General features: G+C 41.1%; 1 protein-coding gene across 1 annotated transcript; it reads right to left on the bottom strand.

The window, feature by feature from the left end:
* Nucleotides 1–2,358: 2,358 nt before the first annotated feature.
* SMG8 (SMG8 nonsense mediated mRNA decay factor) lies at nt 2,359–11,990 on the bottom strand. Its single transcript, XM_070393739.1, has 4 exons — nt 10,209–11,990; nt 9,718–9,863; nt 8,591–9,463; nt 2,359–6,693 (listed from the first exon to the last, which is right to left on the bottom strand). The coding sequence occupies exons 1-4, from the start codon at nt 11,971–11,973 to the stop codon at nt 6,496–6,498; spliced, it is 2,982 nt and encodes a 993-aa protein (XP_070249840.1). The 5' UTR covers nt 11,974–11,990; the 3' UTR covers nt 2,359–6,495.
* Between the last annotated feature and the right edge of the window lie 589 nt (nt 11,991–12,579).

Here is a 12,579-nt window from a genome sequence, read left to right as displayed (position 1 = left end):
GAATTGACTTCTAGGCCAATTGGCTGTGAGAATCAGCTGGGTCTACAGTGGGAGAACTTCTGTGCTGAAGACACCCTTCTGGGGCAAGACTTGCTTCAGTGGGGCTTTGGTGCTCACTGAGTCTGCCTCCTGAGTGTGTTCCTTATGGATCTGAGGAGTTGTAATCTGGATGGTCTCACTCTGACCACTGGGTACACTGGCACTTGGATCTAAGGAGGTGCTAGTTTAGCCTCTGCCTGAGGCTACCCAGCAGGAGCTATGAAGAGATCTGCAGATTCCCCTTCCTTGTTTGGGGTTTGGAGGTGCCCAGATGAGGCCCAGCTGTGAAGCAATGCAAGTTGCTGTGGGGCCTTGGGCCTTCTCTTGGAAGTTCTGGGTCTGTCTGGCCCAGGTGCAGTTTGTTAGGTAATGTTCAGATTGCAAAGGGCCAGAGCATTCATATGCAAAAGCCTCTGCAGCAGCTTGGGTGGGGCGGGGTCTCGGAATCAACAGGGTGAAGCAAGCAGCTATGGCTCATCCTCAGCCCTGCCCTAAGGGGCCCCCCTGCGTCTCAGTGTCCTGGTAATTGCTGCAAGCACCTCTGAGGGAAAGCCGCCCTCAAGTTCCGAGGTCTGCGTGCTGCCAGACAGTCCAGTTTCTCCCCTTATGAGTCCTGGGTCCCCAGAGACTTCCCGGAACTGGAGTTCAGAGCAGTCGGGAGCTTGTGATTCCCTCCCAATTCAAAAAGACAGCCGCATCCTCAGGTGCCAGCCCCTTTCCACGCACGCTCGAGCCTCCGTACCTCTGCACTTTACTTCCGCAGCTCCTCTGAGTCTCAGTGTGCTTTTCTCTTTCCTTCTAGTTGTAGAATTTCCACTCAGCCAGCCTTCCTGTAGTTCTGGATGATGTCCGTTTTGTCTTTTCATTGTATTTTTGAAGTTGTTGTCAGAGACAGCAATTTCCGGAGTTTATCTATGCCACCATCTTGGTTTCTCCTCAATAGGAATTCTTAATGGTTGAAACCACGTTCTTCTGAAAACCCCAACTAATGTAGCCGGAATTGTAAATATTATCAGTATTCTCGTCATTTCACAGCTTTCTACCTTAATCTCAGTGATTGAACACAGCCATAGCGATATTATGGCTCTATTTACTTGTATTTCAAGTGTTTCTTACACATTCCTAATCATTTCCAGGGACTATCATTGTGTATAACTTTCCTTATCTTTACAGAATGAAAGAATTATTACCTTTTTTTAAGTATATTTTTTGTTGATTTCAGAAAGGAAGGGAGAGAGAGAGAGATAGAAACATCAATGATGAGAGAGAATCATTGACTGACTGCCTCCTGCATGCCCCACACTGGGGATTGAGCCTGCAACCCAGGCACGTGCCCTTGACCAAAATTGAACCCGGGACCCTTCATTCCACAGGCTGACGCTCTATCCACTGAGCCAAACCAGCTAGGGCAGTCCTAGTTTTTAAAAAAATTTTATTACATGTTAATATTAAATTATATTTTTTGCTTTCAAAAATCCTCAGTTATGTAATATAATCCTATTTGTAATGAACATTAAGTAGATCACATTTCATATATTATGAAATTATCTTAGTCCCCCTTACCCCAATAGTGTAAATACGTAAAACAGAAAGTGTGAGCCATTATATACTCTGACTTATAACTACTTTACATTAGACTGAGTGTTTAATATTCTCTGTATGTCATGTATTCTGAATACAAATCCTAAAGTTTTTGATGCTTTAGGGCAGCAATTTTCAACCAGTGTGCCACAAGAATTTTTAAAGCATGTAACATCTGACTATTTAGTCAGGGGCACTGACCTCTTTTTCCTTAGATTGTCAAAATTAAAAAATGACAACTGCCAATACAATAGCCATTTGGTGTTAATGGAATCAAAATTATACCTATTTTTTGGTCAGGTCAACATAAAAATATATTTTTGTGTGTACCACAGAATTTTAGTAATTTATATGTGCCGTGAGATGAAAAGGGCTGAGAATCACTAGGTTAGAGTATGGTTCAACTTTCTGTAGGAGAATTTAATAATACGTTTCAAAATGTAAAATGTATGTATCTCTTGACTCATCAATCCCAGGCATACCAGTTTATTCTGTAAAGAAAATTTCACAAGTACCAATAAAAGATGTATGCACCATGGTGTCCCACCATTGTTCAAAGAAGCCTTTCTTTGGAAAGAACCTAGATATCAAACAATAAAAGACAGGTTATGTAAATCATGATAAGGAAAAAGATGCAGTCATTAGTAATAGACTAATTTATTGACAGGAAAAATGTCTACTGCATATTGTTAAATTAAAAAAGTAGATACAGAACAGGATGTATTCTATGATTGCAATTATGTAAATGTGAATACACTTATGTGCATAAAGATGTCTAGAAAGATATTTACTAAATTGTTGCAAATGCTTAGCAGAGTACTAGCAGAACAAGGGAATTTCAGGTAACTTACTCTTTTATTTGTTTAAAAAAATTCTTAAGCAATAACAGACATAATGAATATGTGTTAGTTTTACACAAACAACCAAGTTATGTTAAAAAATAAAATCAATGTTTTAAGTGGGATTATAAACCAGGTAGTCTTGGATTTACAATGAGAAAACAGGTAGGATAAAATGTAGGATAAAATTCACCCATGACTCAAGTTACATATAGCATAGTAAGATAAATGAAGTAATGATCAACTAATGTAATAGAATCCTCTAAAAGTATTTGAAATAAAAAGGAACCAGGGAACTAATTTACATTTTAGAAAACTGTCTGATACCTATTCAAATAGAAAATTTTATTACTATATCTATGGGAAGGATTTGCAGTATAGATGGTTTGAGGAAATATTTAAATTGTATTTAGAAGATGATTGGATCCGAGATGTCAGATACAAACAAGAAATAACAAGAAATAACTATCTCATATAATAAATGCCCAGTGACCGAATGACGGAACAATGAGAATGACCAGAAAGACCGGTCGGCCAGTCACTATGACACGCACTGACCACTAGTGTGCAGACACTCAACGCAGGAGCTGCTCTCGGTGGTCAGTGCACTACCACAGCGGGAGCGCTGCTTGGCTGACTGGGACGAGTGGCTGTTCCTGCTGCAAACACTGGGTCAAAGGGCAGGAACCAGGGCTGTAATCGTAGCCTCCTCACCCCAGGCTCCTCCTCCTCGCTCCCTGCCACCTCCTCCAGATGCCCTCAGGCCCATGCAGCACTGCTGCCCAGCTCACAGAGCTGACCCCGGAAGCTGGGAGGCGGGTTCATGGCCACTACAGGACTGAGGCCTACTATGCTGCCTCTCAGTGCTATTGTCCCTGGGCATGCCCCAACCGAGTACTCTGGAGAGGCGAGTGCTCTAACTCCATGGAAGATGTTGGACTAGGGAGCAGCTGCTCAGAGGGTGGGTCCACAGCCACTCAGGTGACCTGGATGAGCGGTACTCTCACAGTGGGCCACACCCTCCACCAGTGCATGAATCTCATGCACTGGGCCTCTAGTCCCTTATATTTATAAAACAATTTAGAGCTTGTAAAGGACTTCAATTAATACCATCTATAAGTGTTTGAATCACAGTTATCCTTTGAGGTAGATAAAGACATTAATATCCCTATTTTACTGATCAACAAGCCTAAGCTTTAACTGGGATCTAATGTTAGGAGATACAGTAAACTATTTTCTCAAGACATGAATCCAGTGAGCTGCTGTGGTAACTTAGGCCAATGAACGTTATTGAATAATGAAAAATAAACATAAACAGAGTACTTGCTGGCCTTTGTGAAAAGTATGCTGTGTTACAAAAACTGAATGCAGTTCTACTTGCCACATCTTAGCACAGGCTTAAAGTTGTGGGATACAGAACAGAAAATGGGAAATTAAATTGCCAAAGGATTTGACAAGCTGCTTAATTTGAAGCATAAACAAACTAACAAAGGTACACCCAGTTTAAAAAGACCACAGGAAGATACAAGAGGAAAAGTACCAACCAAGTCTACAAAACTGCTATGCCATGGGTGCTTACCACACTAGTGGCAGGCACTAGGTACTGTTTACCTGATGACAAAAACTAAGACTAAAACTAATCAAGGCTTAATCACTATATCACAAACTATTAGAATATGAGTCTCTTTTTAAAATGAATTTAAGATAAATAATTATTATCAAGAATTTATGTGCCCCTCTATTAGGAGCTTTACATATACTTCTTTAATCCTCACAACCACTGCTGTGACACACAGGAATAATTATTAACATTTTAGAAAAACTAACACTCAATAATTAAGTTAATTGTCCAATTTTTTAAATGGCAGTTTTTTTTGTTTTTTTTTTGCTTCGCTCTATTACAGTACAGTTTTATACAGGAAAAAAATATAAAATAAGAAGGAATATACGAATGTAATGATAGTTTTAAAGATTCAGTCTTAAGAGAAACTAAGATGTTTTGAGGGTATCATACCTAATTTTTTCTGATATTCAAAACTCACCCATTCACATGTCTTAAGACCAGAGTTAAAATATTCAGTTGAAGGAACTGACATACAGTTTCATTCTTATATTTTCTAATAAGGCAGAACAGTACTGCTTTGAAATCAGTCCTCAATTTAAATTCTAACTTTGCTACTCTCTAACTATGTGATCTTGAACAAATTACTTACCACTTCAATGTTTAATTTCCTGATCTATAAAATAAGGATAACATTTTGCTCTGTTTGAATTAGAGGCAATGTATAAAAAATACCTAGTAAAGTACCTAACAAATCTACTTAGTAGATTTGCATGAAGTAGTTATTATTTATTGTGTGCCATTCAATAAAGAGTAGCTACTGTTATCTTTATAAATCAGGCTTCCCTGATTTTTCTACTTTTCTTTGTTTTCTGTTCCTTGGAAGTCTTTTTTTTTTTTCTTTCCTTTTTTCTTTCGTTTCCTCCTTCCTTTCTTTCCAAAGATACAGATTCACTGTTTAAGTAATAAAGGGAACCTAACTTTAAATAAACCAACAGGAGCCCTGGTTGGTTTGGCTCAGTAGATAGAGTGTTGGCCTGTGGACTGAAAGGTCCCAGGTTCGATTCTGGTCAAAGGCACATGCCCAGGTTGCAGGCTCAATTCCCAGTGGGAAGTGTAGAGGAGGCAGCCGATCAATGAATCTCTTTCATCATTGATGTTTCTATCTCTCTCCTTCTCCCTTCATCTCTGAAATCAATAAAAATATATTAAAAAATATAAAGTAAAACAAAAAAATAAAAACACTTCATAAAAAAATAAACCAACAGGAAAAGCCATTTTTAAAAGTTAGAATAATGCAATTTACTTTACAAAAACATTTATCGTATTAGTCCTTTAAATAGTAAGCACTCCATGCCATAGCCGGATAGCTCAGTTGGTTAGAGCATTATCCAGATACACCAAGGTTGGAATAGGGTGCCTAAGGGAAACAATTGATCACTTTTCTCTCTCTCTCTCTGCCCCTTCCTCTCTCTCTAAAATTAATAAAAACATATCAGGTGAGGATTAAAGAAGAATACAGTGTGTTAATATTTTGTGGTTTTTTAAAAATTTTTTGTTGTTGAAACTATTACATATGTCCCCGCTTTTCCCCCATTAACCCCCTCCAGCCTGCCCTCGCCTTCACTATCTATAGTCTGTGTCCATGGGTTATACACATATGCATACAAGTTCTTTGGTTGATCACCTCCCTCTCATCCACCCTCCCCTGCCTTCCCTCCGAGAGTGTGTGAATATTTTGGATTGAAAAGCTTTAGCTCATGCCAAACTGGTTTGGCTCAGTGGATAGAGCGTCGGCCTGCGGACTCAGGGGTCCCAGGTTCGATTCTGGCCAAGGGCATATACCTTGGTTGCGGGCACATCCCCATTGGGGGGGGGGGTGCAGGAGGCAGCTGATCGATCTCTCTCATCAATGTTTCTGGATCTCTATCCCTTTCCCTTCTTCTCTGTAAAAAATCAATAACATATATTTAAAAAAAAAAAGCTTTAGCTCAGATAGCATTCATTTACAATATGGTACTTCATCAGTTCAAGCAAATTTAACTCAGGGAAAGGAACTGTGAACCAAACAACAGGGCTTGTTTTGAAGATAATTTCAGCAGCAGCATCTTAAGAAAAATCACAGTTAAAACACAATTTTAGCAAAACAAACTTTTGGCTCAACATTCAGTTTTAATAAAAACATATTTAATTATGGGCAGTGAAACAGAAACAAGAGAAAACAGAAGTATCAACCATGTTTTTAAAATCCTTTTCTAGAATAACCAATGTTTATTAGGAAGTTATAGCCTCACTGACAATAAATATCAACAATATCAGGAAATAGAACAATTATTGTCCAAATACTGATCTTCTGTAACCAAAACACATTTTTAGGTTCAAGAAAACACAATATACACATACCAAAGAAAACACTCCATATACACCCCAAACAAAAACTAGCTGAAGAATAGAATTGAACTGGTTGGAACACACTTATTGTGTTACTGCTTTAAGAACCCCACGGAGTACCTTGTAACTCATTAATTGCACGTTTTCTTTTGGAGGGAAACAAGGTCCTCTCTCTGTCACATATGCATAAGGAAATCTCAAAACCCAGAGGCCATCTGGTGGGAGAGTGATTTCTTGTTTTTCTGGGTAGAATACTGGACACGGTGGTGGGCCTGGTTGAACCTGAAAAACACAGGTAATATAATTATTTTTACATTTTTCAATAAGAAACACCTGAAAATAAATGCCTAAATAAACAATAGGTTTGTAGGTAATAGTACACTCCAATATTTCACTGTTTAAGTTCAATTATTATCCTGCTTTTCTACAGATTATAACTTCAAGTTCTGCCTCTGAACCAATCGATGTGACCTGATGGCATGAACGGATGAACACACAATATTAGTATTTAAACATTTTTTAATGTTATTTTATTTTATTTTGTTTTTGTTAATCCTCACTGAGGATATTTTTCCCATTGATTTTTAGAGAGAGTGGAAGGGAGAGGTAGAGATAGAGAGAAGCATCGATGTGAGAGACTTATCAATTGTTTGCTTCCTGCACACGCCCTGACTGGCACTGGGGATTGAGCCTGAAACTGAGGTATGTGCCCTTGACAGAATCGAACCCGAGACCCTTCAGTCTGCAGGTCGATGCTCTAGACACTGAGCAAAACTGGCTAGGGCTGTTTTTATTGATTTTAGAGAGAGAGGGAGAGCGAGAGAGAAAAAGAATCATTGGTATGAGAAAAACAGTGATTAGCACCCTAACTGGGGATCGAGCCCCAACCTGGGCATGTGCCTGACTGGGACTCAAACAGGAGACCTTTTGGTGCACAGAACGACACTCAACCAACTGAGCCATGCCCGCCAGGGCAAACAAGTATTTAAATTAAGCCTTGTTTAATGAAATAATTACTTTGACATTATCCTGTACTTTTTAAAAATAATCAAAACAGCCCTGGCCGGTTTGGCTCAGTGGATAGACCAGGGGTGGGCAAACTTTTTGACTCGAGGGCCACAATGGGTTCTTAAACTGGACCGGAGGGCCGGAACAAAAGCATGGATGGAGTATTTGTGTGAACTAATATAAATTCAAAGTAAACATCATTACATAAAAGGGTACGGTCTTTTTTTTTTAGTTTTATTCATTTCAAACGTGGGCTGTAGTTTGCCCACGGCTGGGATAGACTGTCAGCCTACGGATTGAAGGGTCCCAGGTTCAATTCCAGTCAAGGGCACATGCCCAGGTTGTGGGCTTGATCCCCAGTAGGGGGCATGCAGGAGGCAGCCAATCAATGAATGATTCATTCTCTTCATTGATGTTTCTATCTCTCCCTCTCCCTTTCTCTCTGAAATAAATATATATATTTAAAAAACAACAACAATCAAAACAAGCATCAGGCCTTGCTGGGTAGCACAGCTGGTTAGAGCATCATCCTGATATACCAAAGTTGCAGGTTCGATCTCCAGTCAGGACACATACAAGAAGCAACCAATAAATGCATAAATAAGTGGCAAAACAAATCAACATTTCTTTATCTCTCTCTTCCTAAAATCAATCAACAATTTTTTTAAATCTTCACCTGAGGAGATATATATATATATATATATATGTATATATTTCTTTTTTTACTATATTTTTATTGATTTCAAAGAAAAAGGGAGAGGAAGAGAGAGGTAGAAACATCAATGATGAAAGAGGATCATTGATTGGCTGCCTCCTGCTTGCCCCCTACTGGGGTTCAAGCCTGCAACTCGGGCATGTGCCTTTGAATGCAATTAAACCCGGAACCCTTCAGTTTGCAGGCCGATGCTCTATCCACTGAGCCAAACCAACTAGGGCTGAGGATATGTTTTTACTGATTTCAGAGAGAGGAAGAAAAAAAGAGAAACATCGATGTGAGAAACATTGATTCAGTATGTGTCTTGAGTGGGAATTGAACCTGCAACCTTTTGATGTACAAAGGATGATGCTCCAACCAACAGAGCCACCCAGCCAGAGCTCAATAAATAAAGTTAAAAAACAAAAAACAAGCATCAGCATTTTCTGTTTCTGAAGACAGAGTTGTATTTCTTACCTGAGGCATTAGTATTATCTGCAAAGGAGCATCAGGAACCACAACAAAAAGCCTCATAAGTTGAGCATAGTGTGGTTTTAGTCCTCTACCCTGAGATGATGACAGAATATACAAGGGCATATCACTATTCAGGGCTTTTAAAGCTGATTCCTTTGGTCCACTTCCCAGTACTTTCATCACTTTGTCAGGTCCTGAGCACATAAACCTCCGACCTCGAGAGTCTTCATATTCAAAGCCCACAAATGCTCGAGCTATGTCATCTCGCCGTCTTCCTCTTCCCATTACAACTGCACTCCTTTTTCCAGGAATAGCTTTATTTGGAGCAGGCCAAGAATTTGTGTCCAAGTCTCCTTCATCTTCAGCTCTGGTCCTGATGACAATGTCCCAAGGCATAAGATAGTTTGTTCCTGGAATGAAGCCCTGTTGATCCAAACCTGTATGAAAGTTGTAAGACTTAGCAGGGCCTAGTTTAACCAAAGACCAGCTCGAGAATTTGGGTAGGAGACCTTTAGGGCAATTTGAATGCAGCATGCCTGGGAGATACTCAACTGTGGATGCCTGTCGATCAATCAAGTTTGGTCTCTTCTCAGTTTTAACTTCTCCTTGACCATGGACTTCTGGATTATCTCCTCCTGCTTGTGGATCAGCTGGATAGGTACCTAAACTATCTGTGGACTGGCCTAAACTCAAAGCTAAACTCAGGCTTGTGCTCTCTCCTTGGGTTTGAGGTTCTTTTTCTTTAAGTTTATCAGGATCTATATCTGGAGGGGCAGGAGAAGATTCATTTTTAGCAGGAGCAGGATCTGGAGTACTTGGTTCAAATACTGGAAAATTAATATGATCCAATTTTCCACAACATTTTTCTTCTAGAAGCTATAAAGAAAGAAGGAGGAAGGAAAAAAACAAACAAAAAATCCTGTGAATTTTTCATTTAAAGTAAGTCCTCACTCTAAAAAGCGTAATCAATAATTAATGAGTAAGCAAGTACTTTCCTTTGTCTACATATCTCACTATAGTCACATTTACTTTTCTAGATATTTTACTTCTGAAAATATGTATTTTTATTCAGTTGGTAGTGAATAAAAAGAAAGCAAGAAAAAGAAACAAGAAAAAAATCCAGAGTCTACCTGATAAAAGTCATAATTAGCTGCCTTGATATCAAAAGGATCATCTCGAGGTGCTTGTTTCCTTCCACAGTTACAGGCCCCAGTGGATCGAGCTCTGCTATTGTGATATAGTACAGGAGGATTTCTATCAGCCTCTGGTTTTTCTCCTGGAAAATATAAGAGTCACTATTAATTTGATACACACAAAAAGCAGAATCAAATTTATTTTGCATTCTATAACATCTAACCCCAAAAATGTTAATATGAGATTTTGTATTCTTTAACAGTTCTCATTTCCTAATCCCTGAGAATTCATTTTCTAAATACAAGAAAATAATTAGTAGTCATAGCTGATTCTTTTCTTTTTACAGAAGGAAAGAAAAAATACAATGTGCCTACATTTCTGTGGGGTTCTTTTTAAATATATCAATACATAGTGAACAAACAACCCTTAAAACCAGAATAAAAAGACAGCTCAAAGTTTTGATATCAAAATGCTAAGAAAACTTTACCTGATTTAGGTAATGAATGAAATTTATGTACACAATGTTGATCAGTTAAACTCCTCTCTTCACAGAGCTGATGGCCATTGCTCCAAAACTTGTAGCAGTCCTCATGTAACTGCATGGCATATTTGTGAAAGGCTGGGCCCCTAGCATGTTGACTGTATACTCGCAGAGCCTGGGCAAGTTGATTCTTATGAACAGTCATTGTGTAATTATGAGGCAAATTTGACTGATAGGCACTATGGGCCATGGGTAAAGCTTTTTGGCACCGGTTTTCTGAGAATTTGGTGTCAATATCCAAAAACCCTTCCAAGACTTTAATACTACTTAAAATCTTAGATGTTAGCTCCCCAGTGGGAGACCCCAGATCCTCCTCTTTTCCATCAATAGCTACTTCATACAGTTTTGAAGCTGCTGAGATCCACTTCTGGTAAGTGGGAAGTTCAAAATGAGAAGGCTGTGGGTTCCTACCCACACTGTCATCAAAACCTTTCTTGCTTAGGACTAGCTCCACATGCTGCCACAGAAATTCCCGAAGAGTGAAATCCACTAGTTGCCCTGAAGAACTGGAACTGCTGCTATCAACGTGGAAAGAAAGTTGTTGCCGGATGTGTTGCCTCATCACCTGGTATCGCCTGGGACCAGAAAGGGGTGCAGGCACCAGCAAAGATTCAGGATCCTTCACAGTACAATGACTCCTAAGTTGGTCCAGCAACATGCCTACTGGGTCCTCCTCCTGGCTTCCTGGAACTATGTACACAAAAGCTTGGTTGGCAGGCACAGTAAAGAGGCAGTTGATACTCTGATTAGTCAATACACGACTCTTCCGGAAGATTCTGTAAATCTGGTCCTCCAGGGCATGTTGCAGTCTCCTTTTGGGAGAATGCTTCTTGGGCTTGTCTGGATGTGCTGGGTCTTGGTTCCGAGGGGGCTCCACTTTGAGGGCTCCATTGAGTTGAAAGAGGAAAAGAAGTCTAGGTGGGCAAGGTCGGCAGTTTAGTTTCCAGTCTTTGCCAACTGGACAATCCTTAATGGCTGTTTTGAGGAGGGGCAGTACTTTCTGTCTTAGTCCATCCAGGGCTCTGAATACTCGATCATAAGTGATGTCAAAGGAACAAGTGGGATGGACCAAAAGCAGGATGTGACAGACGGAGAAAAGGTAGAGGAGACTGAGGCACTGCAGTTTTTCTTGATGTTTCCAGAACTCGTGTGCTTCTGCATGAGGTAAAGGGAGGCCACCTCCAGCTTCCCCACTCTGAAGGGCCTGGCAAGCCCGCAGAAGCTGGGCATTGTCACAGATGGAAGTGAGAAGAAGGTACAGAACTTTGCTTTCCTGATTGTAATAGGCCTGCAGAAGGCTGTAGTCCTGAGGGCCTGGCCCAGTTTGGTCACCTTCCGCGGCAGCTACACCCCCCCGAACTGGATCCGCGGCCCCAGCCCCAGCCCCAGGGTCGCCCGCTCCACCAGCCTCCCCGGCGGCGACAGTCTCTGTCCTGGTTCCAGGCCCTGGGTCGCCAGGGTCTTGGTGGCGAAAAAGGGGAAAGACCTGTCGGTCGCACACCGTGTTCACCAGTGAGAACTTCTCGGAATTCAGCCGCAGAGCCGTCTTGCCAAAGATTCCCACCACGCAGATCTCATCCTCTCGCCAAGGCGGCTCCGGGCCGCTCGCCGCGCTCCCCCCGCCCTCTGCAGGGGCCCCCTCCGTGCTTTCAGGGCTGTTCCAGGCGGAAGCTCCCACTAGAAGCTCTCGCAAGCTGACAGGGCCCGCCATGGTGCTGAGACTCTCTCCAGTCCTTCCGGTCCGCCGGGTGAACCCAACCGACCTTCGTCCTGCCTTGAAATCCGTCCTCCGTTTCTTCAGTTCCTGCTGTCCTCTCATCATAGGTTCCGCCGCTCGCACCTCCCCTCCCAGTTTTTCTCCAAGGTTTCCCTTAGTCCTGCAAAATAGCGATTTAAGATTTTCCTCAACCCGATACTGTAGGATTTGAGATATATATATAAAAGACACTCAGAAGCTATTAGTTTGCATTTCAAGATATTTAAAAACACTGCAGAAGAAGAGTGCCAATGCCCCAGCCAGTTTGGCTCAGTGGACAGAGTGTCGGCCCCGCAGACCTGTGTCCCCAGTTCCATTCAGGTCAAAGTGCACGTACCTCCCCGGTTACAGGCTCCATCCCAGCCCCTGTCGGGGTGCGTGCGGGAGGCAACCAATAGATGTGACTCTCTAACTTCCATGTTTTTCTCTCTGTGTCTCTCCCCCTCCCTTCCATTTTCTCTAAAAATCAGTGGGGAAAAAGGGTATCCTCACAGGAATGATCTCATTTATATGTGATCTTAAAAGTGGAATTGGAAAAAGAAAAACACCTAACAGTGAAAC

The sequence above is a fragment of the Myotis yumanensis genome, unplaced genomic scaffold, assembly GCF_028538775.1.
Source record: "Myotis yumanensis isolate MYYU_CA2020_CCGP unplaced genomic scaffold, mMyoYum1.0.hap1 SCAF_16, whole genome shotgun sequence".
Classification (NCBI taxonomy): Eukaryota; Metazoa; Chordata; class Mammalia; order Chiroptera; family Vespertilionidae; genus Myotis; species Myotis yumanensis.
This window is presented reverse-complemented; position numbering and strand designations above follow the sequence as displayed.